The 27,610-nt window shown below is 40.7% G+C and overlaps 1 protein-coding gene across 5 annotated transcripts; it reads left to right on the top strand.

The window, feature by feature from the left end:
• The first annotated feature begins 491 nt into the window (after nt 1-491).
• On the top strand, nt 492-27,610 carry LOC110957838 (ATP-binding cassette sub-family C member 12-like). 5 transcript variants are annotated; one of them, XM_051937140.1, is made up of 33 exons: nt 546-586; nt 1,024-1,098; nt 1,815-1,869; nt 2,354-2,410; nt 2,631-2,782; nt 2,896-3,042; nt 3,192-3,339; nt 5,304-5,540; nt 5,769-5,942; nt 6,821-6,968; nt 7,522-7,670; nt 11,522-11,629; nt 12,024-12,254; nt 12,340-12,411; nt 12,623-12,747; nt 16,664-16,736; nt 17,972-18,175; nt 19,020-19,154; nt 19,540-19,636; nt 20,601-20,660; nt 21,329-21,424; nt 21,605-21,708; nt 22,129-22,311; nt 22,477-22,703; nt 22,872-23,009; nt 23,512-23,701; nt 23,793-23,882; nt 24,022-24,211; nt 24,476-24,635; nt 24,738-24,816; nt 25,949-26,062; nt 26,608-26,772; nt 26,857-27,610. In XM_051937140.1, the coding sequence occupies exons 4-33, from the start codon at nt 2,360-2,362 to the stop codon at nt 26,947-26,949; spliced, it is 4,140 nt and encodes a 1,379-aa protein (XP_051793100.1). In that variant the 5' UTR covers nt 546-586; nt 1,024-1,098; nt 1,815-1,869; nt 2,354-2,359; the 3' UTR covers nt 26,950-27,610. The 5 variants fall into 5 exon arrangements, with proteins under 5 accessions (XP_051793093.1, XP_051793100.1, XP_051793090.1 ...); XM_051937130.1 differs by having other exon boundaries at nt 21,326-21,424; XM_051937131.1 differs by lacking the exon at nt 1,024-1,098 and having other exon boundaries at nt 553-586; nt 21,326-21,424.

The following is a 27,610-nucleotide window of genomic DNA, read 5'->3' as shown; positions in this document are numbered from 1 at the left end:
AAATCAGGAAGGAAGGCTTGTTCACTGAAGTGCTTAAGATTTCTCTTTTTTAAAGGATACAGGGCGTGGAACGGGGGATTTCAGTGTCCCTAACAGTGCCGAACACAGAATGATTATTGAGATTGTTAGCAAAGACTGCTGTTGCTGAGTATTTATTTGGCATATTTGTTATTAAGAGGTCAATAAGAGAGGATTTGTCAGTACATTTGGGGTTAAGACAAGTGAATACTTTCAGAAGAGGCAGGAACACATTACTGGTCAGAATATTGGCATCCTTTCATCTACATATAAAGTGCTTAGCATATTTTAGATTTTGCTGAGAAGCCTTTTTTCAGTTGTTCAGTTTGGTCTAAAGAACACCTCAGTCTTTTGTCATTTAGTCCCATCCTGAAGCGATTTCAGGTAGCTTGGCATTTTTCCACACTACATCCACAGGACGAGCAAAGGGAAATTTAGCCCTGAACAGGTCAAGTTCAACCTTTGATCTTCATGAAAGTGGCTCGCACACGGCAGAGTTAAATACTCCTCCAGTGTTAGTTTTAGTGGTAACAAGCTGCAGAACGTCTTGTTGGTCCTCTGCACTGAGGTATTGCATCTGTTTCATTCCTCTTATTTACAGAAAAAGCTTCTCTCAAGTTATTTTAAATGAGATTGGATCAGTTTTGGTTGTTTTGTTTTTGAGTTGTGGTTGTGTAACTTTATTTAAGAGTTATTACCTTGATAAGATAAACTGAATTTGACTTAATTTAATCATGTTTATGTACATTTAATGATTTAAGTATTTTTTTACCCGATTTATGCATATTTCATTATTGTTATTGTTTTGTCTGATTAAGTGAAACTGCATGCAAGAATAGCAGCCTAATAACTCCATGTTACCTCTTTAAGGATACAGACACATTTCATATATTTGTAGATTGGAAATAGTTACTATAGGTTTCGGATTTAATGCTGAAATCAGAAGCATTTTACATCTGCATGCTCAGTGTTTAAGGTGATAATGTGTACATTTTTAAACTACAGTACCTTACAGACAAAATCAGCCAGCACTGCTCCCAGGAAACTGAAGAAACATGCAAACTGTTCAACATCTCTTTGGTAAAATACCAATACATTTGGTAAATTAGGAGTATTTTACTCTTTTAAAAGTAAAACCCTGTGCCAGATGTATTTTACTACATTCACAAGAATATATGCTGTTTCATTAGTTCTCTACCTACGTACAATCTGTGCAAGAACAGTGCTCTATCAGTATTTCTATTCTTCAAAAAAATCTGTGCAATACCACTGATATGTGCAGTAATTATTGTTATAGTAGTTATTTTTAGATTATCAGTACTTATGTATATTTTGACCTATTTTTTATTTTTAGACTAAATTCTTTGCTGTTGTGACATTGCTGATTTAGCCACTGTGGGACTATCTTATCATATATCGCAACTTATCTTTCCTTTCTTATCTTGTCTTGTCTTATCTGATCTTTCTTATCTTATACCACATCGTAACTGATTTTCCTTTCTTATTTTGTCTTATCTTTCTTATCTCACCTTTCTTGTCTTGTCTTGTCTATCTTAAATAATTGTCGACATACCCTCAAAATACATTATAGCAGGTGATACAGCTGTATTGAAATCTAAACTTTACAAGCTTCTTGTAAACAAAAGTTACACTGTCTGCATGACTGTGCATTTAATTTGCTTGAGGGAACTTTGACACAGTGTAATAGAAAACGAGAGGCAGATATGTCTGTAATTCATTGACTATTTGATGTGATGTTTGTTTTAATAACTGAGAGGACTCACTGTTTCTTGCAGTTGGATGATTTTTAAACCTATGCCGCTGTTTACATGAGCCTGTTGTCCTCTCCGGGTGTGAATCACTGACTTAATTTTGGCGGGGTCTTATGATGTAGTATGTCTTCTACAGTAAAATCTTATAGTCGAACCTTTAATGCATTATGGGTACAGTTTTATGTATAAGTAAAGTCTTGTAGAATAGAATAGAACTGGAGGGTGCACTGAAACAAGCTACATTAACAACAGTGAATAAGAAAATTGACTGCTGTAAAAAACATATGATCCCTTTATCATACATTTAGCATTTCCTGATACATTTTAAATGCTTATTGAAACACAGGATGCAGAACATTTACTCTATAATGTGTTAGTTATCTTTAAAAATATAAAAATTTGGTAAATGAAGTCACATGTTACATAGCACAGAGTGAGACATGATTACAGCTTCCAGTTTGATGTTGTTAAACATCTCTGTCTGCTAAACCAGATGTTTCTACTCAAAACTTCATGTTGGCTGACATGATAGTGACTTTGTATACTTGCTGCCCTCCATACAGGACAAGATGAAGGCCGAATATTCTTTGGAGCAGAACAGTTCTCGTAAAGTCTCTTTTGTAAGTACAGAACAAACAGCAGCTTCCACCAGAACGCTCCTGCTTTTGCTGCCTGACTTCTTTTCCTTTTCCTTTGTTTCTCTGGCATCATGTGTTGTCATTGCAGATATATTTGATCAACTTGTGGAGACTCTTTCGATGGAATATTGGCAACAAAAAAGCACAACTCTCTATTTCTTACTATTCAGCTCCACCTTTCATTCTGTCTCTGACTCCGTAGACCGAAAATGGTGTCCGATGGAGAACTGGATCTGCGGTCTCCAATCTAGAAGTCTATGATGTGGGCGAGAGTGAAACAGTCTCTAGTTCCTCATTTAAAAAATACCATCAGAGCCTGCAGACCCTCAAACCTTTCCGCTGGTCCTCACCACAGTCAGTTCATTGATGACACACTTTGTTTTTTCAGAGGCACTTGTGACATGTTTCCTGATAAATTGTAGACGCTTGAATATTTAATTCCCCTTATTTATTTATTTTTTGACTAGGTCCCACCCTTTGGACAATGCAGGTTTCTTTTCCTTTGCAACCTTCGCCTGGATGATCTCAATGATGTGGGCCATGTTCAGGAACAAACTGGACATGTCCTCTCTCAACTTGTCTCCTTTGGATGCAACCGACACAAGTGGAGAAAGGTCTGCTGATTCACGTTTCTCTACTGTCACTAGATGTAATTGCAGTATATTTCTAAATAAGACACATCACAAGTGTCCTTGCTGTAATTTGTATCTGTATCATCATTAAGATGTGTGGGGAAAGTATTCAAATATTGTGTGTCTTCCAGGCTTCAGAGAATGTGGGATGAAGAAGTGGCAAAGAAAGGCCCAGAGAAAGCCTCTTTGGTTTTTGCGGTTCTTCGTTTTCAAAGAACCAGGCTGATCATCTCTGTCACTGTGGGCATCCTTGCCATGTTGGCAGTGTTTCTGGGCCCAGTGAGTCTTCTGTGTTTTCTTAAATGGTCTATACTTACAAAACTCATCTACATTAGTGGTACTCAGAGAAAGAAATGTCTCACCAGCTCATCAGAACGTGACAAGCTGAGTCCAGTTGAACACTAATGGTACATGCTAAAGAGACCAGAACCACTGCTTAAAGCTGCAGTAGGCTGAAAATAAACACCAGATTTTTAAAATACATCGCTGTTCTCAGTCAACAATTGATTTGTAGCTTCCCCACTCTCCTAAGTGAAAATGTAAACGTCTGCACCACCACCTGCTGCTTTCATCACTTTGTTGGTATTTTAGACTGTCAGATTTGATCAGTGAAAAGCACCTGATTGGTTCAAATCTGCCATCATAGGCTGGATCTTCTCAAGCATGAAAATCTACACTGTAAAACATAAAGAACAAAATAAACTGATTTAATGAAAACTACTGACAACTAATTTTCTAGTTAATTGAAATTGAAATATCAAACTGTTATTTTCAGACAGCTTCTGTATTTAAAAAGATGAGTTCTCACAACTTGAACTGTTTTAACTTAGATTATGAACAATAGCATTATGACCACCTGCCCAATATTGTGTTGGTCCTCGTTTTGGTGCCAAAAGAACCCTGGCCCATCGAGGCATGGACTCTACTCGGGCCCTGAAGGTGTGCTGTGGTATCTGGCATCAAGACGTTAGCAACAGGTCTTTCAAGTCCTAGATGTTGCGAGGTGGAACACGGTTTGTCCAGCATATCTCACAGATGCTGGATTGGATTGAGATCTGGGGAATCTGGAGGCCAAGTCAACACCTCAAACTGGTTGTTGTGTTCTTCAAACCCTTCCTGAACCATTTTTGCCTCACATTATGCTGGTGCATTATCCTGCTGAAAGATTCCACAGCCATCAGAGAATACCGTTTCCACGAAAGGGTGTACATGGTCTGTAATAATGCTTAGGTAGGTGATACATGTCAAAGTAACGTGCACATGGATGGCAGAACTCAAAGTTTCTCAGCAGAACATTGCCCAAAGCATCACTCTGCCTTTTTCCCATAGTGCATCGTAGAGTTTCTAAGATGTTTAGGGCCAAATACAATGACTTCAGTTTTGTCTGAATTTAGTAGTCACCATTTTTAGTTACAGCAGTTTATGTGAACTTGTATTCTGTTGCCAGAATGATATAACTGGTGACAGAAAGCACAAATTCCTGCAAGTTGTCATTATGTAATCATTATACTGGGCTTTGCAAAAGTTCTGTTACACGGTTTCATGATCTTTAGAGACGTTTACATGTCGGAGTGAAAAATTCCATTAAATAAACTGAAAGTTCTACCTTATAGGCAGGTGTCCTTAATACAATTTTTTTTCTCCGGTGAAGTTGTATCAAGATGGAAGTCAAAAGAGTTGAGATATCTGCTCTCCTTCATGCTGGCCACAACAAGTCTGACAGAGCCAAGCAGCTGAACATCAGCCGGATGACCGTCCACAGAGTCGCGGAGAGGCTCAAGAATGGTGAAGACCTGAAAGATCTTCACCATTCTTTAGCCTCTCCGCGACTCTGTGGACGGTCATCCGGCTGATGTTCAGCACAAAGGAGAGCAGATATCTCAACTCTTTTGACTTCCATCTTGATACAACTTCACCGGAGAAAAAAATTTGTATTAAGGACACCTGCCTATAAGGTAGAACTTTCAGTTTATTTAATGGAATTTTTCACTCCGACATGTAAACGTCTCTAAAGGTCATGAAACTGAGTGTAACAGAACTTTTGCAAAGCCCGGTAAACCTCATATCCGCTACCATTTTTTGACAACATTGACACTCTGAACCTGTGGACTTTTAACATGATGTAAAAGCATGTAATGACTCTCACTGCAACAACAACACTGTCTGAAGCTATTTAAATACTGCATAGTCTAGTGTGATGACTTATGCTGTCAAGTGTTGCAAAGATCTCTTTGTCTTGTCAGGCTGTTCTGATCCATGAGATCCTAAAGTATATTGAAGACCCAGGGAAGTCCACAGTTATCCATGGTGTTGGTTTGGCCTTAGGGCTGTTCACCACAGAGTTCTTCAGAGCTTTCCTGATGTCCTTGATGTGGGCAATGAACATACGCACAGCAGTCAGACTGAAAGGAGCCTTCTCTTCAGTGGGCTTCCAGAAAGTCATCTCTCTTCGGGCGCACAGCGGCGTTTCAATGGGAGAGGTAAAAGAATGGCTTATACATGAACAATAAAGTTCATACTTGTTTAATGAAATAAATTTGTCAAAGAATGTTTTACAATCTTCATATGTCATTTGTAATATGTTCTTAGGCCTGGTGGGTATAGAAAACACATTTTTTGTCTTTAAAAGTTGATTGTTTCATGGGGAATACACCCCCTCTTCAATTACTGAAGGTTACCTGCCCTGATTCTCTTTGTCTCCCATCCAGATGATTAATGTTCTGACCAGTGATGGCCACAGATTATTTGAAGCTGTGTTGCTTGGGAGCTTTGTGATTGCCACCCCAGTGCTCTTTATTGTGTGCGTCATCGCCGCCTGCTCCATTCTGGGCTACACTGCCCTGACTGGAGTCTGCACCTACATCATTTTTGTTCCTGTACAGGTATGTAAGTGTGATTCATTATCAGACATACCGTAATTTCCAGACAATGGGCCGCTACTTTTTTCACATGCGTTGAACCCTGCGCCTTCAACAAAGATGAGGCTAATTTATAGATTTTTATGGGCTAACAAGTTTCATGCTGCCAATATGTTTAGCGTCATCTCATCAGACCAATAAAATTACCAAAGCATATGATGCAGCTTTTAAGTTAAAGGCAATCGATCTGTCTGTCAAAGAAGGAAATAGAGCTGCTGCACGTAAGCTTGGCATCAATGACTCGATGGTGAGACGTTGGAGACGGCAGTGTGAAGAGCTGACTCATTGCAAAAAGATGATAAAAGCCTTCAGAGGTGATAAAAGCAGATGGCCTGAGCTTAGAAATGTTCTTGAAGACTGAGTGAACACACAGAGAGCAGACGGACACCTGTGGCTACACATTTTTTTTCTTTTTAAATTTAGTCGGTGTAGCTTATGTTCAGTTGCACTCAATAGTCTGAACATTACGGTATTTTTAGGAGCAGTGTTTCAGATTTCATTCGATGCACATCACAATCAGAACTGGTAAGTTATGTTGCAGTTAACCATGGTGTAAATTGAAATAATAGAAAATACTCCATATAAGTTAGAAGCTTCATAAACCTAAACATTCTGGAGGACACAACATTGCAAAGTTATGCCTAAGGCATTTTTAGGCATTTTTCAATGGGGAAAAACAGAAAGACGAGTTTTTATAGGGTTTTTATCAATGACTAAAGTGAGTTTGTAACTAATACAACTGCAAGTATGACTTTAAATTAGATCTATTTTCTCATTTGCTACATGATTTATTATCAATAAAGTCTCCAATAGCCATGCTTTTGAAATGTTTCTCTTTTCAGTTTTTCTTAGCTAAGCTCATTACCAAGTTCAGATGGAAAACCATGCTGACAACAGACAGCCGCGTTCGCACCATGAATGAGATTCTCAACAGCATTAAGCTAATCAAGATGTACGCCTGGGAAGGTTCTTTTGAGAAGAAGGTTGCAGGTAAGATAGACAGCTCGATACATTTTTCATCTTTCTGTTGTATCAGATGTCATTAGTATCATTTATACTTTCTCCTTCATGTGAGCACAACCCAGCATGCTCATCATCACACTGCTGGAGGCACTGCAGGTTTTTGCAGAGGCTGCATCTGCCACATCCTCCCTCACACCTTCCATATGCTCAGTCTCCCTATATAGATCCACCATAAGTGTCAAAGTCACACCAGTCAATGGTCTGAGGGTGTGCAGCAGTGTGGATTTGACATCTCATGTCATATTTCATTACAAGTTACAGAAGTTTGAAACGTCCAGTTGTTTGCGAGGCCACGGCAAAAGCAAAAAAAGATTTACATTTTTTCATTCACCTCTTCCTCCCTCACCATGTCATTAATATCTGTAACAGTTTTGTTTTAACCTTTTACAGCCAACTGTGGGATTAGTGTAAATACAGTCATCTAATGAACTTCTCTTTGCTTGCTACAGTGAAGGTGATCATTGAACAAATGAAGCAAATTTACTATAAGTAAAACATATAACCCTTTTCTACTCTGCAGGCTTAAGGAACCATGAAAAGAATCACATACGGAATGTCTGTTACATCCAGAACATTAATCACAGCATTGCTGTCACCATCCCCACTCTGGCCACTGTTCTCACCTTCCTGGTTCACACTTTGGTCGGCCTGCCGCTCAACACGTCTAATGTGAGTACAACACCAGCAGTACCGTGCCGCCATGCGTACTCTGTGACTTCTATTTGTCAGGACGTAGTGAGAAGTAGTGATGGGTAGATGAGGCCTCATGAAGCGTTGGGGCACACTTCCCTAACTGTATTGACACTGTGTCGGTACTGGGTCACTCAATACTGATACCTGCTGGATCTTAAAAGTCATTACAGACAACCTTGGTGACAGACTCAACTCGGAATTTGTTTGGGTGAATGGTGCAACAAAAAACATAAAGATGGACCTTAAAAATGAAACTATGATACTACGATAATCAAGAAATAATAATAATGATAATAATAGCAATAGAGCAAGCAAAAGGGGTTGTCATCATTTTTCCCAGAACAGAATAGTGCAAACAGAATTTAAGTTTAAAATATCTTTCATATCTTTATATACAATCAGTAAGTAATGTGAATGTGTGTCATAATGTGAAAATCAAAATGAAAGTGTTGTGAATGTGAGGATGCTTATGTACTTTGAGGCAGGGGGAGGATTTTTTTAGTTTCATAAATTTTTATTTGGAAAAAAAAAAGTTTTTGTGATTTCAGTCTACTGACTGTTTCACTACATTTGGAGGAACTATGAAGCCCTAAATCTGCGGTCTAGAAGTGTTGATAGGATCAACACACTTAATGACTCCAGATTGGAAGCGGTGTCTGTGACTCGTCGCCTAAGGTGTTCGTGAAGATGTATTGCTGCCTGTGTGTGCAAATTTGAAGTGTTAGGCTCAAATGCAAGATAGAGCATTTTCATCATGGGGATGACCTCTCTTCTCTTCAGATAACTCCACTTTGGCTTGATGGAAAGGAGCAAGCACAAGAAGTGTTTCTCCTATGATGGTGAACTCATCAGCCGTAAGTGGAGTTACACACGTGGACAAAATTGTTGGTACCCCTCAGTTAAAGAAGGAAAAACCCACAATTCTCACTGAAATCACTTGAAACTCACAAAAGTAACAATAAATAAAAATTTATTGAAAATTAAATAATCAAAAACAGCCATTACTTTTGAATTGTTGATTAACATAATTATTTAAAAAAACAAACTAATGAAGCAGGCCTGGACAAAAATGATGGTACCTCTATAAAAGATTGAAAACTATTTGACCAGAGTGACATGATTAACTCAGGTGTGTCATTTAATTGACATCACAGGTGTTTCCAAACTCATAATTAGTCAGTCTGCCTATTTAAAGGGAGACAAGTAGTCACCCTGCTGTTTGGTGAAAAGGTGTGTACCACACTGAACATGGACAACAGAAAGCGAAGGAGAGAATTGTCCCAGGACATCCGAAAAAAAATTATAGACAAACATCTTAAAGGTAAAGGCTATAAGACCATCTCTAAACAGCTTGAAGTTCCTGTGACAACAGTGGCTCATATTATTCAGAAGTTCAAGACCCACCGGACAGTAGCCAACCTCCCTGGACGTGGCCGCAAGAGGAAAATTGATGACAAATTGAAGAGACGGATCGTTGGAATTGTATCCAAAGAGCCCAGAGCAACCTCCAAAGAAATTAAAGGTGAACTCCAAGGCCAAGGTACATCAGTGTCAGATCGCACCATTCGTCGTTGTTTGAGCCAAAGTGGACTTCATGGGAGACGACCAAGGAGGACACCACTGCTGAAAAAAACTCATAAAAAAGTGAGACTGGAATTTGCAAAAATGCATGTTGACAAGCCACAAAGCTTCTGGGAGAATGTCCTTTGGACAGATGAGACCAAACTGGAGCTTTTTGGTAAGGCACATTAACTCTATGTTCATAGACTCAAAAACCAAGCATACGAAGAAAAGAACACTGTCCCTACGGTGAAACATGGAGGAGGCTCAGTAATGTTTTGGGGCTGCTTTGCTGCATCTGGCACAGGGTGTCTTGAAAGTGTGCAAGGTACGATGAAATCCGAAGACTATCAAGGCATTCTGGAGAGAAATGTGCTGCCTAATGTCAGAAAGCTTGGTCTCAGTCGCAGGTCATGGGTCTTCCAACAGGACAACGATCCAAAACACACAGCCAAAAACATCCAAGAATGGCTGAGAGAAAAGCGTTGGACTATTCTAAAGTGGCCTTCTATGAGCCCAGATCTGAATCCCATTGAACATATGTGGAAGGAGCTGAAACATGCCATTTGGAGAAGACACCCATCAAACCTGAGACAACTGGAGCTGTTTGCTCATGAGGAGTGGGCCAAAATACCTGTTGACAGCTGCAGAACGCTCATTGACAAATACAGAAATCGTTTAATTGCAGTGATTGCCTCAAAAGGTTGTGCAACAAAATATTAAGTTATGGGTACCATCATTTTTGTCTAGCCCTATTTCATTAGTTTGTTTTTTTAAATAATTATGTTAATCAACAATTCAAAAGTGATGGCTGATTTTGATTATTTAATTTTCAATAAATTTTTATTTATTGTTACTTTTGTGAGTTTCAAGTGATTTCAGTGAGAATTGTGGGTTTTTCCTTCTTTAACTGAGGGGTACCAACAATTTTGTCCACGTGTGTAGTGACAGGTAAGAGCCAAATAAGCCTCCATGTTCACAGATGTCCCTAAGTCGGCTGTTATACTCACTGCCACAGCTTGCTGTGCTTCTATTTTCACTCGTTCTCATTTCTCTTCATATTTTTTGGCAACCGTTTCTTTGACAGTCTGAAAATTAAACCAAAAGCAAATCAATATATTTAAACTAAATCTTAAACAAACTGCATATATCAACTACTTTTCTCGACATTTTCTGTACAAACCTTTCTGACATATGATGGCTCAAGGACCTGAAGCAGTTCCCTGAAGCCCACACTCTCAACAATGCTGAGGGGTTGACAGTCCTTGAGGATGAAATTCAGAGCTGCCTGGTCCAACGCATGCTTCCTGGAAGCTTGATGGTCAAAAATGAAGTGACATAATCAAAATTATAAAAATGAATATGAATTTATTCTCAGTAAAGTGACCATAAGGAAGTTGTAAAATGTCTATATACTGGTGTTTATTCTTGGTGCATTTGTGACCTCATTTTCATGCCTCACTCTGTAATGCCTCAGCATTGTCAAGGTGCTTTTATTGATGGACAGTTGTTTCAAACAAATGCGACATTTAACCTCCAGAAAATAAAATGAGTAGTTTAAAGTAAGAGTCACCTTGAAATAGATTTGAGTTCTGATAGATCAAGGGGAAACCGAGAGGAACAGGATGAAACAACAAGGGAATAAAAACAAATACCTTATTTGCCGATGTCAGATCAAAATGGTCCCACACGGCGGAAACCTTTCTTTTTCTTTCTGGCTCCATGATAGCTTGAAGCGAAGAATTGCACTTCAAAAGATTGGTAATTCTTTGGGCAGAGATGCATCCTCTTGACAGACACGCTTCCTTTTAAGGGTCCGTATCTGTAGACACTACCTCCTTTTAAACACCGTTTGGCGCCTCAGTGACAGGCGAAACAGCAGCTGTATCGGTCATGTGACTTTCTTAAAACAATGCACGCACCGACACAACAGTCCGGGGTTTCGCTCTGTCAGCTCGACAAATGTGCTAGCACATCGGACCCATCACGGACCCATCACTAGTGAGAAGTCTGTATTTATTCTGAGAACAAGGAGCTCTGTTCTTCTACAGCAAATATGAATCTGCCACATGAAATAGGGCAGATTTGGCAGTTTTGTCCCGCTTTTTCCTTTATCTGTGCTCACACTAAAGCAGGACAAGCTGCAGACAGACAGGAGATATGTGGTCCATTTAAAGTCAGTAAAGACCTGTCAGTTTTGTATGATGTGGTATAATGGCTACAATGGTGTTGTGCAGTGTTTGAGCATTATTCTTTGTTATTGCCAGGCCTTTACCACTATAGCCATCTTCAACTCCATGAGATTCTCCCTTTCAATTATGCCCATATGTGTGAAAGCTCTGGCTGAGGCTGCTGTGTCGATAGCACGACTGAAGGTAATCTGTTTTTTTTTTTTTTTACTCTGCTGGTAATGGCTGGTTGTGCTATTCACAACTTAGGTTTCTTTTGTTATTATGTCATTCAGCAATACAAACTGCAAGATTGTGTTATCTTGTCTCTAGTAAAAGATAAAAAGCTCATTGTTCCCCCGTGCTTAGTGTATTTTATGAGTGCGGATATACTATGTGTCAATGTTACATTCTCATGACCCATGAGTGTCATGTCCCAGCAGAACATTACTTTCCAACAAGTCATTTCAGTCACCTGTCAGTGGTTTTAATTCTTGGCTGATCAGTGGATATTCATCACTACTATTGATCTGACTTGCAATAAAAATCTCATTTTCCAAAACATGAAATAACTTGTAAATATCATGTGTGGTGGCTGCAGAAAATATTGCTGATCCAGAATCCAGAGCTCTACCTGATGCAAAAGAAAGACAGCGACTGTGCGATGATGATGAAAAATGCTACGTTTTCCTGGACCAAACCAGGCAGCCAGACAGACCCTCCACACAGCTCAGCCAATGGAGTCAGAGAGCAGACGATGGATGGGAAGTGTGAGAACAGAGAGACTGAATCTTTGCCAGCCCTGAGAAACATCTCCTTTACACTGCCTAAGGTGAGCTTTACCTCAGAGGAGGATGAATCAGGACATCTTGAGTCAGTTAAAGGTGAACCAATAATGTCTGTATTGTTTCCTGAAGGGCCACCTTCTTGGTGTTTGTGGGAATGTGGGGAGCGGAAAGTCATCACTGATTTCCAGCATTTTGGAACAGGTTGGTTCTTCCTGTGTGTTTTTTGTTATTATCTTCTTGTATCTCTGCAAGCCTTTGACATTTTACTGGCCCTTATTTTTCACTGTTTATTGTCTGCCATTCTTTAATACCACCAATGACTCTCCTTGTCTTGTGTTTTTCCTCAGTTTAACAATTTAACTCAATTTAACTGTTGTGTGCATGCAGCTTTATTCTCATTTGTTTGTTTTAGATGCACCTTCTGCAGGGCTCAGTCATAGCTGATGGGACATTTGCCTACGTTTCCCAGCAAGCCTGGATTTTCCATGGAACTGTCCAAGAAAATATCCTGATGGGGAAACCTCTTGACCAGGCCAAGTAATTAATCACTTTGCTCACTTAATGATGGTCACTAATTCTAGCTAAATAGCTTGAAGGAAATGTGACAGTTGAACATGGAAAGGATGAAGTGTATTATGAACTAAGAGGATACAATATGTGACATTATTTTTGGTTCAGTTCAGACGGGACAGACAAGACACAGGAGGCAATCAACTGATGTAATTAGATGGTAGAATGCAGCTGAAAAACTAGTTAGAAAATTATTGTAATTACTAAACCTAATTCCAGTTGTTTACATATGTGTTTCGCTCTCCAATGGGCTTCACTATTGATTAATCCCTCTGAGGCTTGGCCTTTGCACCCTGACAAATCTTTACACTCAGCACCCAGTCAGGAGGTAGTATCCACACACTGACCCATGCTCTACAACCTCAGAGCTGCTGCTTGTCCTATGTGTGTGTGTGGAGATAATTACATCTGATCATTACAAAAGATTAAAAGGCTGTTTCAGGTCATAATTTATATTCATATTTTGGAAATAATGGACGACTGTCACACCTTCCAGCGAGCTGGCAACCTCCCTTTTCCTCTCCTTCCCTTTTCCCCTCCTCTGGGCATGAGTGTGGAATGTTTACAGGTGCAGATCACTGGCTAATTACCTGAGTTTGCACACCTGTGGCAGGGAGTCGTCAGCCCTTCTACTCCTCACTCTGCTCCATAAAAGCCTGGCTCAGACCACTACATGACACCAGACCATTGAATTACTCCCTGTTAGTCAACCCAGCCACGCTGCATGTTCTACTCAGTATCAGCTCTTGTGCTAACCCTGTTCTCCTCTTTACAGTTCATGACCACCCCTGCTTGCCTGCTCCGCTTGCCAGTCTTGCTTGCCAGTTTAGCCTGCCTGTCTCCTGGAGTACACGCCAGTGCCATCTGCCTTGGGCTAGCCAGATCACCTTGCCATTCTCCACACCTGCCTGCACCGCTTACCGACACCACTCCAGCTGCGACGCAATGCCACACGCCATGCTCTGTCCACATTCCCTCAGCCCCTCTCGTAGCTGGCCATTGCATAGTAAACTGTGTATTTGCAGTTTATGGTAATTCCGATATTAATTCTGCTGTTAGAGCCTGGATTATATTATTCCATTATTCCTATTTGCGCCTTGACCACGTTTGTTCGACCTGTCCTGCTTTTCTAGCTTGGTTGCTCCAAGTCCTGGTTAGTCATGCTCCTGTTTAAATCGTACTAATATGGTTCAGTCTGTCTGATGGTATCGTGAATTGAGTTTATAACTATCCATGTCATAAGAGATCATAAGCACCTCGAGTACATCCAAACGGCTGAAGTCTCGACGAGCCGGGTAGACTCTGTTCTTTGGTCGATTCTGTTTCTCACTCACATACCGACCCAGATCCTGGAATGTCAAGCCAGACGCCATCTCTCACCAATTCTCCTTGGAGGATTCCTCATCTGATCCTGAGGAAATCCTGCCCCGTACCTGTTTACGGGTGTCCCTCAGCTGCAAAGTGGAATTTCAGCTTCGCCATGCCCAGGCCCTCCAACCTGATCCATGAGGTGGACCATGAGACACACTGTTCATGCCTTACCCTGTACGCTCAGGTCCTCCAATGGACACTTCCCGCCTGTCCTGCCATCCTGGTGTTTCTTCGGTCGAGATTTTGGTGTCCGTCCATGGACAGCGACACCCGTGATTTCGTTGCCACCTGCACCACCTATGCTCAGAATAAGACCCCCAACCAGGCCAGCGCTGGTCTCCTCCAGCCTCTGCTCATTCCAAAGAGGCCCTGGTCTCACATTGCTGTGGACTTTGTAATAGGATTACCCACTTCCAAGGGCAACACCGCAATTCTCACCATTGTGGACTGTTTCTCCAAGGCCCCCACTTCATTGCTCTGCCCACGTGCCTTCTGCCAAGGAGACTGTGCCCTGATTCTCCATGTATTCCACGTACCGAGAGGGCCAACCAGTCCTTGGAGAGATTTCTGTATAGTGTCACTTTGCATAATCTATCAGCCTGGAGCACCTATCTTTCCTGGGTTGAATACAACTCATGGTCCCTTCAGTTCAGATGTTCATGAAGAGGTGTGAGAGAACCTGGAGGAAAGCCCAGATCGTTCTTTGGCGGTCCTCCCGTAGGATGGAGTTACAGGCCAACCGCTGTCGCTTCCTGCCTTCTGTGCATGAACCTGGCCACAGGGTGTGACTCGGGCTGGGCGATAAATCGAATTAATTCGATTAATTTGCCTTTTTAAAACCTGACAATTTTAAAATTTGCCAAATCGTAAAATCGAGGCGAGCTTAAATATAGAACAATACAGATTCTTCTTCTGCCTTTCACGATTTTTGCACTGGCATTTATTTCCACCTCTCATCTCCTTCCGCCAAAACACTCACACCCCCTTCATGGCGGACACAACAGCAGACGAAGAGTTGGTCGCGAGAAAAGGGCCTCATGTTACATCGATTATATGGAAGTGGTTCGGCTTTGACAAGACTGACACAGAGCAAACTACAGTCGTGCAAGGTTTTCAAAAGTACTGTGAACACGAAGAGTAGCAGCACAACTGACCTCTTTCAGCACCTCCGGCAGAGGCATCCTAAAGAATGGGAAGAGTGCTCACAGCTATGGGAGTGCGGCATGGCCAGCACTAGCCATAGCAAACAGACCGCAAAGAAACAACAAAAATCGATTAAAATCGTAATTGTCCAAGAAGACAAAAAAAATCAAGATTTTATTTTTTGGACATATCGCCCAGCCCTCGGTGTGCCTCAGAGCCAAACATCTTCCCCTCCATGCAGAGTCCAAAAGATCCACTCCCCATTTCGTGGGACCTTTTGAAATTGAGAGGATTATCAACCCCAGTGCTGTCCAGCTGAAACTCCCAGCCTCTTTGCATATCCATCCCACGTTCCATGTGTTCCAGCTAGTAAAGGACAGTGCTCTGTGTTTATAACTCTCTGTGGTCTTTTACAATTTGACCTTCAGCCGATAGTTGTCACCCTTGTGCGTTATCTGTTCAGTTGCTACTCTTAGTAATCATCAGTTTCAGATTCCCTTATTGACTCTGTGTACATAATTGTCTTTAGAAATTTATTGTACATCAACCATTATTGTATTTACAGTATTGGTTTGCTATGTCTTTGTCGTTCTGCATGTGAACGTCCCACCCGCTCTGTAACAAAGACCCAGTGCTGTGGGAGGTATTGCTGCTTCTTCAAAGTTAGTCTCTTAAGTCCTCCTATCAGAGGGTCAAATTTCTGTTTTCATAAAATTGGGGGAGATGTGTTTCCCATGAAATCTACTCTGAAAAAGTGAGACAAGCACTGAATGCATTGGAAATTGTGGGAGGGATACAAGCTCTTGATTTAGAGTGAGTGAAGAAATCTGTCAGGGTGCTGAGGCAGATCTTTGGAGGTACAAACTAAAAGCGTGTTGGTAGACACAGTAGGTATTGAACGTAACCCAAAGGCAGATAAGGTAAAAGAAGCACAGATACATGAGGAAAGTGATTTCGAAACAGTTAATAACCAAGCTGAAAGACTAACTAAATGGCAGATAACCCCAAACCATAATAGTTAATATGTTACAATTGTTCCTGTTGACCCCACTAATTGCAAAAACAGCCTAAGCCTTAAGTATTTTTGGGGATTGTTTTCACATGGAAAATATTTACTTTCCTGTTGTCTTTGAGTTTACGCCTGGCAAGGTATTCAAACCAGAGCAGAGGTTATCTCCATTGTGTGAGAAGATTCGTGCTGACAGAGCTGGTTTGAAGGCAGGATGATGATCTGGTTACCATAGACTCATGAAGAGTAAATTTACTCTCGCCATAACCTTTCCTAAAAGCAATTGAAAGCATTGTTAGTGTGCATCTTCTAAAAAGGAGTGAGCTAATATGAATAGTTCTTTAAATCACTGTTCCACAGATATGACCGAGTTGTGGATGTCTGCAGCCTCAGAGCTGACCTGAAGATCCTGCCTTATGGTGATCAAACTGAGGTAGGTGCTCTCCAAAGTTTCCAATCTCTTTTAACTCTGTAATGATAATAACCCATAATTGATGTAACAACACACACAGAGGTGATGTTAAACGCCGACGTTAAGTTCTGGATTCACCTTCATTTCCATAAATGAAGGCCACATAGACTTGTCACAACTCTTTATAATTTAACAGGGCCACATGTGGTTTTAAGTCAAAGACATGAATGAAGCTGAGGAACATGTCTTGTACTTTATATTGAATAGTATTTGAAGTTATTATGATCACAATGGTCTGGTTAGTAGGAGCAGCACAACTATTTCATGAATATCCTCAGTTGAAATTTCCATGATCGCAGCAAAGAGTTTTTATTCCGTTTTTGACCAGGTGTCTCAAAGTTTGAGCTTACTGTCACCGCAAACTGATCGTTAGCGTTTTCACATTTAGACACACAAGCAGGCAGTGTCACACTCTGGCACTCTATGTTCTCACATTTGTGCATTCTTACAAACAAGGCTTCATGGCTGATGGACCCCACAGTGCAGACACCAAGAAAATGATTTTTTTTTTTTAATTTTAAAGCAGCAGGAAAATGGGTCCTCAGGGTTGAACAAATTACTGGAAACCTGGGGCTGAGCCTTGGTCTGGTTGCTTCAAGCCTGAGGTGATGGCTCAGTCTTGGGCTGGTAGTCTGTAGTCTGAGGTTGAGGAGGAGCCAGGTGAAGATCCAGGAACAGAGGCTAGAACATCTGTGGAATGCATCAACAGAGTTACATTCTGGTATAAGATGAACATTTAAAGCAGGCTTGACTGTCCTGATGTTTGAGACTGCAGCACACAGACACAAAGAGGGAGAGAGAAACTATCTGCAGACAGGAAGACTGGAGGCAGAAACTGAGGACATGACAGCGTATCATGTCAGTTTACATCTTTTACTGTGAAACTTCATGTTCAGAGACACAACAATAATCACATGTATGAAGTGAGGGAAGTTTACAAACTCTTGGATGACAAAATTAAGCTGCATACCAAGTGTTGTCTATTGATTGTTGAAGTTTCTTGTTCTTGAAGTCCCAGTCTGCCGTCTCTGTATTTACTTGCAGCTGTGACCACTTTGTCGTCTTCACTATCGGTGCCTGTCTCCGTATGCCCTCTCTTTTTACAAATGCAAATCCTGTCTTTATTTATTCTGTTGTAAAAGTGGATTTTGTGAGCAGACCTTGTGGCTGGTGGTCTTTTGTTGTTTTGTTGGCAGATTGGAGAGCGGGGGCTGAATCTGTCAGGCGGACAGAAGCAGAGGATCAGCCTGGCCAGAGCTGTCTACTCCAATAAGGACATCTTCCTCCTTGATGATCCGCTCTCTGCTGTTGATGCTCATGTGGGGAAACACATTTTTGAAGAATGCATAAAGAAGGAGCTCCAAGGAAAATCCATCATCCTGGTCACACACCAGCTCCAGGTAAGCAGATAGACGGTGCTTTATTCTTTAGCCGATACTGAACTTAAATCATAGATATCATGTTAAAACTGTTCTTCACTTAATTTCCCATTTCAACACATTTTCTCACTAAGAGGCAGTTAAAGGGTAATCAATATAGGCTCTATATACCTACACAAATTTACTATGAACTTACTTTAGAAGGAATCAACACTTCATAGACACTTCTGTTTGCATGATAATTATGATGCTTAAGGTGGCTTTGCACACATGCAGGAAAAAGTTGTGACATTTTGCCTGCTCTGTCTAAAGGCAACACAATCTGACTGCCAGCACTTCTATTCCTTCATTTGTTTAATATGTATAAAAACCAGAGTGCACCATTAATATGTCATGTTTGGGTGGCAGACTATTTCTTTGCCCTGAGCAGTAACTCCCTTAAGTCTTGTAATCACTTGGAGGATAATGGAGAATCACAATAAAAAATCTAATGGACATGTTTACTCAAATATCAAACAAGGTATGACATTTTAGTACAAACCAGTCAAAACTCTGAGCAATTACAGAACATTCTGGGTCAGTAAAGTTACATAATGATGTTGGTAAAATACAGTTTAAGTCATCTTGTTGCAGCAAACTAAGTGAATGCAAATCACCCGTCAGGTAATGTTGTGTAATTTCTACTGCTTCCTCTCAGTGTTATCTCCTTAATGAGTTGTGAGTAATATATGAGTCAGATAAGAGCGTCTGTCAAACGCCATAAATGTTCATGTACACGGGACTGCTGTTTAGACTGCATTGTAAAACCCTGGCTGCAGTTCTGAGCTGTTCTGTTGATGTGGTTGTCCTCACATGTGTCCCATAGTATTTGGAGTTCTGTGATGATATCTTGGTTCTGGAGGATGGTGAGATCCTGGAGGCTGGAAACCACGAGGACCTGATGGCAGCTGAAGGTCGCTACGCTCAGCTCATCAGTAACTACAAGTTAGAACAGTCCAAAGTACGAGTTTCAACAGAAACTTTATTGTGGCTGCATTACTCTGTCAATATGCCTTTCCTCAAACATAAACTAGCTGTAAAACCTTCTCAGTAGTTCTATATCATTATTAGTCCGAGCAGACTCAGCAATTCCTCCCCAAAGTCTGCAGTCTGTCTGTGATTAACGACTTGATCTCATTTGTCATCAGAGCACCAGTGTCTCTACACAGGCAGTCCGTGTAATTTATAGGCCGTCTTCCTTTGTTAGTTTTTCCACTGGTAGGCTCCATCACCAGTTCTTTAATGGTTTAATAGCTCAAGAACAATGAACACAATGACTAAGGAAATCACAGTCCATAGGTTTGGCTGGGTTTGTTGTTGTAACTCTGGATTATTTTGAATGCCAGACTGATCAAGAGGAGGAGGAGGTGTCACCCCAAGATGCTGTCCAGCTGCAGGACGATGAGCTCAGACAGCGTGCCGACAGCGGGATAGTGAACCCCGGTATGGAAATGAGAGGAAAACCTAATAGAGAACCTACAGAATGAAATATTTGTTCAAGGTGGAGCTTTTAATTCTGAAATAATGCTGGACAGAAACACATTGCATAATATTTTATTTTGTGAGTGAAACCTGTGACATTGTCCACAGAGCTCTGATCATCCCATCAACACAACATTAGTGTCTAAATAAAGTTAGAAAAAACAAAGCAATCTTTATTCTGTTCTAAATGTATTTAGTTTTTTCTCTTCAAAAAGAAAACAACCAAAAACAATCAAAAAGTACAGATAAGAATACGGCTACAGTACCAATAGATAAGCAGTACTGGTAGAAGTAGTCATACTGTTAAAATGTGAACTATTCCCATCCCTGTTCATGATAGAGATCAGCACAAAGACACACCAATAAATATCTGTAGTAGCATTTTATAACTAGTAGAAATGCATCCTTGAAAGCAGCATAATGCAAAGAATCAGTGAGAACATAAATACAGAGAACATGTTCTAGTAGATTTGGCTCAACTCTCTGTGGAACAAAGTTTTTTAAGAAAAGAGTCGTCTCATTAAAGAGCATTTCTAGAAGGAGGTCAAAGTTAGTAAAACAAAAACAGACCCGCATCCAAGCAATGTTTTGTCATCGAGCCATTTTTTTGCTATTATTTGAGTCTACAGAAGAGATGAATTAGTGTCATTTACGGTTATTGCCTTCACAACACGTTGGTTTACTTCTGAGAATATGTCAAGAAAAACCAGAACTCCTTTTTGTTCTTTCTGAGATGTTGTGAGCATCATTCCATCATGATGGAAACACTCCACCTGATGTTTTTTTATGATACATCACTCAGCCATTATTTCCTCACAACATCCAGCCTCATTTCTGTTAACTGCAGTAGTGTACGAGATCGTCATGTCAGGTTCTGTGTGGTAAATAGAAGTGTATACTGACTGACATCTGTGCTTCCTTCCAGCATTTGATGATGATGAGAAGGATGATGAGAAGGATGATGAAACAAAAGCTGACCAAATGTGTAAGTCTGCAAAGCTTATTAAAGCTAGGGTAGGCAATACTTGTTCTGCATCACTGGGAAAAAACATTTAGTCGCCTCAGTATTTTATAAATCAAGTGGTCTTAGAGGAAGATCGAGCCAGTGACAGGAGATTTTAGCCAATCAAAAGCTTTTCTCCCCAAAACAGGTGTGATCGTGTAAATAGCAACAAAGTTCACTGTGAAAGTAGGATGTGGTGTTGCAGTGGGTTAAAAGGAGGATGTTCACTTAGCAGAGTAGGGTAAAGCCATAAATGATTGACTTTTAGCATGACCGTCCTCGTGTGTTTGAAGCATGTGTTCATCCAGTGGGAGAGGCTTTCCCAGATTTTAGTTTAAAACCTGTTGTTACTGCAGAGTTAGCCCCGAGTTCAAATGTCATTCATGCATTCTCTGCATGGAGGTCAGACTTTAACAGAATACAGGCATGCGTCTTGTTTTGTTAAAGTAGTATCTGTACAAATGATTCATCTGTAGTTCTATAAATGTGTGACTCCTTGTGAATGTAGCATTTGTCTTGATAATGCAGTCTTCAGGGGACCAAGTCCCTTCAGGTTGTTGTTCTGTTGAAACACAGTGCAATCAGTCAGGATATCAGCTGATGTAAATGGTTCCTTTATTCTAAAATATATATTTCTTCCTCTGAAGCAGCTGTCAAAGCTAAAAATCAGCTGGTCAGTCAGGAGCTGTCCACAGAAGGGGCTGTCTCCTGGAGGGTCTACCAGCAGTACTGCAAGGCAGCAGGAGGTCTGATTCAACACACACACACACACACACACACACACACACACACACACACACACACACACACACACACACACACACACACACACACACACACACACACACACACACACTGACATGATTCTGAACAATAATGTTTACAAGTGCACCACCTGGTTGGTTAACTTTGGTGTGTTGCTGCAGGCTACATCATCACCTTCCTCACCATCCTGAACATCGTCCTGATGATTGGATCCACAGCCTTCAGCAACTGGTGGCTCAGCCACTGGCTGGGACAGGGTAATGGGGTGAGAATCATCTCTCTTGTTTCCGCTCCTGAAAAGTAGTACAAAGATGCTGCTGCTCCTTTCAGACCGTCACTTTTTTACTTTATCAAGCCTCTGATGACTCGATCACATCCATCTGAGAGTCTCACTGCTTTAATGGAAGGATGAATCTCAGAGAAATGTGACCTTTTCCAGGTCACAGTATCAATGTCACAAATTGGGATCAATTTGATTGTTGACCTAAAACAGTGCCGAATGCTTTGTTTTCATTTTGCAGGTCAAAACTAGAGTTTCAGTGTTTCTAAATCTGTCATATGTGTGTGGTGACAATATCCACAATAAGACTAAACAGATTCTTCAGTTATTCATGTTTTGAGTTGTTTCATTTCTCTCCAACCCTGGTCACCACTAACCTCATATGTTTTCTCTGTTTTGTCCCAGTCATCCAGCAACACAACTTCAAGCCAGGGTGACATCTCACAAAACCCTGACCTAGAGTTCTACCAAATGATTTATGGTGTGGTGATAATTATCACGGTGCTGCTTGCGATCAGCAAATGCTTCTTTTACACTCATGTCACCTTGAATGCTGCCTGCAAATTCCATGACAAAATGTTCAAGAAGGTAGTTGGATGTCTGAACCCAACCAAATTATATACAACACAGATTTCAATTTTAAACCTACTTCTTATTCATCAAAAGTCAACTGAATATGTGATAATTTTAAAAAAAGAGCATGAAGTAGCGGCTAATGAGTGCTGAAAAAGTTTTGTTGTTTTCATCCCTCAGATTGTTGCCAGTCCAATGAGTTTCTTTGACACAACGCCAACAGGCCGCATCCTGAACCGCTTCTCTAAAGATCAGGAGGAGGTGGACACCGTGCTTCCCCTCCACATGGACTCTTTCTTACAGTTTTCTCTGCTTGTTATTTTCGCAATTGTCATCATTGCGTTCGTCTTCCCTGTCTTGCTGGTAGCTGTGGTTGTTCTTGGAGTTTTGTTTTCCCTCATTCTCTTGTGAGTTTGTACCAGTTAAGTCTAAATATCATCAAATTCATTACTATGGGGACTGTAGGAAATGTGTGGAATCTGAGAGATTTTTAAAATAGTTTTATGTCTTAAAGCAGGCTTGTGACAGTAAAGAGATGTTCTGGGTCTGCTGAATATGCTGTGATTTATCTGCAGTGTATTCCAGAAGACTATCCGTCAGATGAAGAAGATGGAGAACATCAGTCGCTCTCCCTGCATTTCTCTCACCATCTCCACCTTGCAGGGCCTCAGCACCATCCATGCCTACAACATAAGAGACAGCCACATCAAAATGTGAGATACCAGACTTCCTTAAAGGTTCTGTGTGCAACATTCATGCAGGGCTCAGTTGGTAGATGGGGTTGTCCACTAATCGCAGGGTTGGTGGTCCACATGTCAGCTCTGCCACTTGTGGTATGTAAATGTGTGCGTTAATTGCTCGAATGAAAATCTCTTTGGAACATAGACAGACTGGTAAATTGCTCCTTCTTCACCAAGATAGTTCGATACAACACCCGCGTTACTGCTGACGCCACACCAATCCACCTGTCCATCTCTTGCTCTATTTTCACATCACTCATGAACAAGATCCCGAGACACTTGAACTCCTTTGCTTGGGGAAGCAGCTCCCCCACAACATATTGCATCTTTAACAGAAAAAAGCTTATTTACCATCTCTGCCTTACGTTCATCCAGTGCAGGACCACCAGGTGATACCTTATTGACAGTGTCTCTGATACTTGTCTGCATTGTAACCACTGTTTTATTGATCACTGGGGTTCGTTTGTTTTTGTAGGTTCAAGTCCATCAATGACATTAATTCCAACCACTTCTTGCTGTTTCACTCTGGCACACGCTGGCTGTCTTTCTGGCTGGATTTCATGGGTGCAACAATGACCTTGTTGGTGGCTCTGTTCGTAGTGCTCAGCAGTAATGAACTCATCAATCCAGCTTTGAAAGGCTTGGCTTTATCCTACACTATTCAGGTAAATCTGGAAAATTGATTTATGCATGTTCTGTTTATTTTTCAAAGACATGCTGCAGCAGGTGTATTAACAGACTTTTTTCTATGTCTAGTTGACAGGCCTGCTTCAGTATGTAGTGAGACAGGCAACAGAAGTGGAGGCAAGGTTCAACTCTGTAGAGCGACTGCAGGAATACATCACGGTCAGACCTCTCTCCTTCCACCAAACCGTCTGTCCTGGTCTTCTTAAACACAAGGCCACCAAGTTTCAGTTTGCAGTGAATTATCCTCTGAGATCTCTTCTGTTCCTTCCCTTAAAGCTTGTGTTTGTTGTGTTTGCAGGGTTGCAAATCTGAGGCCCCAAGACACATAAAGGATGCTCAGATCCCAGAGGACTGGCCCAAGAGTGGAGTCATCACCTTCCAGGACTATAAGATGAGGTACAGGGAGAACACACCCATTGTACTGAACAGGCTGGATTTCTTCATCCGAGCTGGAGAGAAGCTGGGCATTGTGGGAAGGACAGGCTCTGGTGAGGCCCTGAATCCTTTATTTGTTGCCTATATCTTTGTTATTCATTCAGGTGCTGGATTTGGGATGTTCGAAGAATATCAAGTCAACTTAGACATTGTTGGATAATTGAGTGGCTGAAGCAAAGTGTTTCTAATGATCAGATTGAAGAGCAGAATCCCTCCACAGTCCTGATGTCAAACACAGTGTTATGTAACTCTGACACACTGTGACAGCAGTTGTAGTTCAGTTTTCAGTGACTGTACTCTGTGCTTCGTGTATTTAGGGAAATCCTCTTTAGGCGTGGCTCTATTCCGACTAGTGGAGCCAGCAGGAGGAACCATCCTGATAGACGGAGTGGACATTATGGCCATTGGTCTGCAGGATCTGCGCAGCAAATTGTCCATCATCCCCCAGGACCCTGTGCTGTTTAGTGGTACAGTCAGGTAACCTGAGCTAGCCCAGAACTCCACCGAGGTTTCTGCTGATACACAAGCACAAAGTGTTGAGTGAGTTATTCACTTGGTAACAGCTGTGCTTGCTTACAGGTACAACCTAGACCCTTTTAATAACTACACTGACGAGGACATCTGGACCACACTGGAGAAGACCTACATGAAGGACACTGTATGTTACCAGTACAGTATGAAGCACAACACATTATCAGCACATTCTTTGTCTAATCTGTTTGTTTTTATTGAGAAACTGCAAAATTTTGGACTCTTGGACTTCAGTCATCCAAGTGCGCAGAACCATAATGGAATCTCTTTGTGATACCAAAATACTTAAAGCCTCAAAGCGATTGAGCAACTCCTTCATCCCATCAGCCATTAGACTGTACAGCACCCAGAACCTCCTAACAGCAGAGACTGTTTTCAGGAATATTCAGTGTTTTTTCTTGCCCAGCATTCATCCCCTTCTCTGCTCACTTACAACATCCATGACAATCGATCTGCACAGTTTACATTGAAATGTATACAATACTTGTACATTTGTTACTGTATTGTATTCTGTAGACATATTGCACTTTATTTTTTATTTTTATTACACTTCATTTTTATATTTCTCTTTCTCAACTGAGCTGTTGTCTCGAGTGGATAAAGGTGTATCTTATCTTGTCTAAAACCAGCCAATGAAGAAACAGAAATAGTTCTAATACTAACAGTTAATCAGACGAAACATAGAGACAAAAAATCCTCCTGAAATAGAACTTAATAAAGAATTTGTTTTATTTTTCACCATTCCAGTCCGAAAAATGTATCAATAGAAATATGATCATTAATACTGTGGGATAAATCACTCACTGATTTAAATAAACTATTTGAGTTGCAAACTTTTGATAAGTCGGGCTGACAGAATGCTTTTGGTAATTGCATCGACTTGTATATCATCATATTAATGTTGATTTCAAGATATATTTCTGAATTAATTTAAATCTAAATTCCATTTGAGGTTACTTATTGAACAGGTCTTTAACTTAGTTTTTCATCACCTTGAGTTCAGGATTTCAGTTCCCCTCCCTGATGTTCACATCCCTGGACAGTTTCAGGTGGTTGCCTCTGGTATTAAAAAATAATTACAATTCATTCTTCTAATGTGGTGTTCTTTGTCGGTTCAACATAATTTCACCAGAAGTTGTCATAACTCAAAAACATTGATGTAAACTATTGTGTTAATGCTTTTTAAAGCTTGTGGTCTGTCCTCTTCATCCCTTTTTATTGAACTATGTTTGGTGTTAAATATGACTTCATGTCATCAGATCTCCAGACTGGAGGGGAAGCTACAAGCAGAGGTGTTGGAGAACGGAGAGAACTTCTCTGTAGGCGAGAGACAACTGATGTGCATGACAAGAGCACTACTCCGTAACTCCAAGGTCTGTGCTTGTGTAGGGTTCATGTAAATATAACTGGGAGCTCTGAGGTTCTTCTTCCACCAAAGAGACAAACACTTCATTTTCTGCATTCTGATCAAGTTTTATGAACCGCTTTGTGCCTCCTGCATCAATTTATGGTGGAATTATCTTTATTTCTTAAACAAAATTCAGGCTCCAGGGGACAAAATGCATTCAAAATGATGAAATCTACTGCATAACTGTGTTGATTTCAAATATTTATTCTATTGTAGATCAACTTTTGTCACTGAGCTTTATCCCTGCAGAGTTTGGGATGTCGCCTTTTTAAATGACAGTTCACGCTGCTGCTGTTGCATTCCTGCTGCTACAGGCTGCATAATATTCATCAGTCAGACTGATGCTTGGAATTCCTCTTCAGCATTTCCATCAACATGTTCAAGCAGCATGATTGCTTGTTAGGTCTTTTAAACGTGTTATGTATTTAATAACATGTCTGTTGGTCTAACTGTCCTCCTTCCTCATTAGTCCTTTGTTCCGCATTAATCGTCCCTCCTGTTATTCTGCAGATCATTCTTTTGGATGAGGCCACAGCCTCCATCGATGCAGAGACTGATGCTCTGATCCAGAACACCATCAAAGACGCCTTCAGTGATTGCACCATGCTCACCATCGCACATCGCATCAACACCGTGATGCAAGCAGATCGTATTCTGGTCATGGACAAAGGAGAGGTAACAGACTAAAATGATTATACAGAGAAACTAAATGCATGTGATCATAAACCTGAACTTTCTTTGTGTTGTTGTGTCCAACAGGTGGTAGAGTTAGACAATCCAGATGTCCTGAAGCAAAGACCAGACTCCATGTTCTCCTCCCTCCTTGCTGCTGCCAACACTGTGAATACATAAACCAGAGATCTGTGATAGTCAGTATTGCAATGCTGTAATGTGGACTGATAACAATTTCGTCAGCATTTTAGTTTTTCACCTTTCTAGGTAGATAGATACTTTTTTAATCCCAAGGAAAATTCAAGTGTCCAGCGGTTTACATAAAAGAACAAAAAGGCAGGTTAGTAACATTAAAGGTTAGTATATACACCGAAAATCTTGCTGTGCAATACTGTCAAAAATGCTTCTAATTTTAAAATCTATGAAACACTAAATTTAACAAAAATGTAACGTACCGTATTTACACATTTCAAGGCACAGTGATTTCAAGTGAATTTGACAGGTAGTAGGAAAACAGTTTTGATTAACTGTCTACGGTGCATAGACATTCTATAATAATCGCTTTGGTCAGTCAATCAAACTTTATTTATATAGCACTTTTTATACAGTTTAAGCAACACAAAGAGCTTTACAACATTTAAAAACATAAAAAACTCGAACAGCTCTGAGAAAGCACAGTATTCCGCCAATGCTGCTCAGTTGACGTATCATTTTCAATAGATGAAACTTTTATAAAAAATGACTTTGTGCTGAGCACAGGCATGTGTTATGTATGTGCATGTTATTTATGGATACCGAATTGCATGTAAATTACTCTTATAAAAGTCTGTTGATCAGTTCA

The sequence above is a fragment of the Acanthochromis polyacanthus genome, chromosome 2 (assembly GCF_021347895.1).
Source record: "Acanthochromis polyacanthus isolate Apoly-LR-REF ecotype Palm Island chromosome 2, KAUST_Apoly_ChrSc, whole genome shotgun sequence".
Taxonomy (NCBI): Eukaryota; Metazoa; Chordata; class Actinopteri; family Pomacentridae; genus Acanthochromis; species Acanthochromis polyacanthus.
Note: the sequence above shows the minus strand (reverse complement) of the source record. Positions and strands in the feature narration are given on the sequence as shown.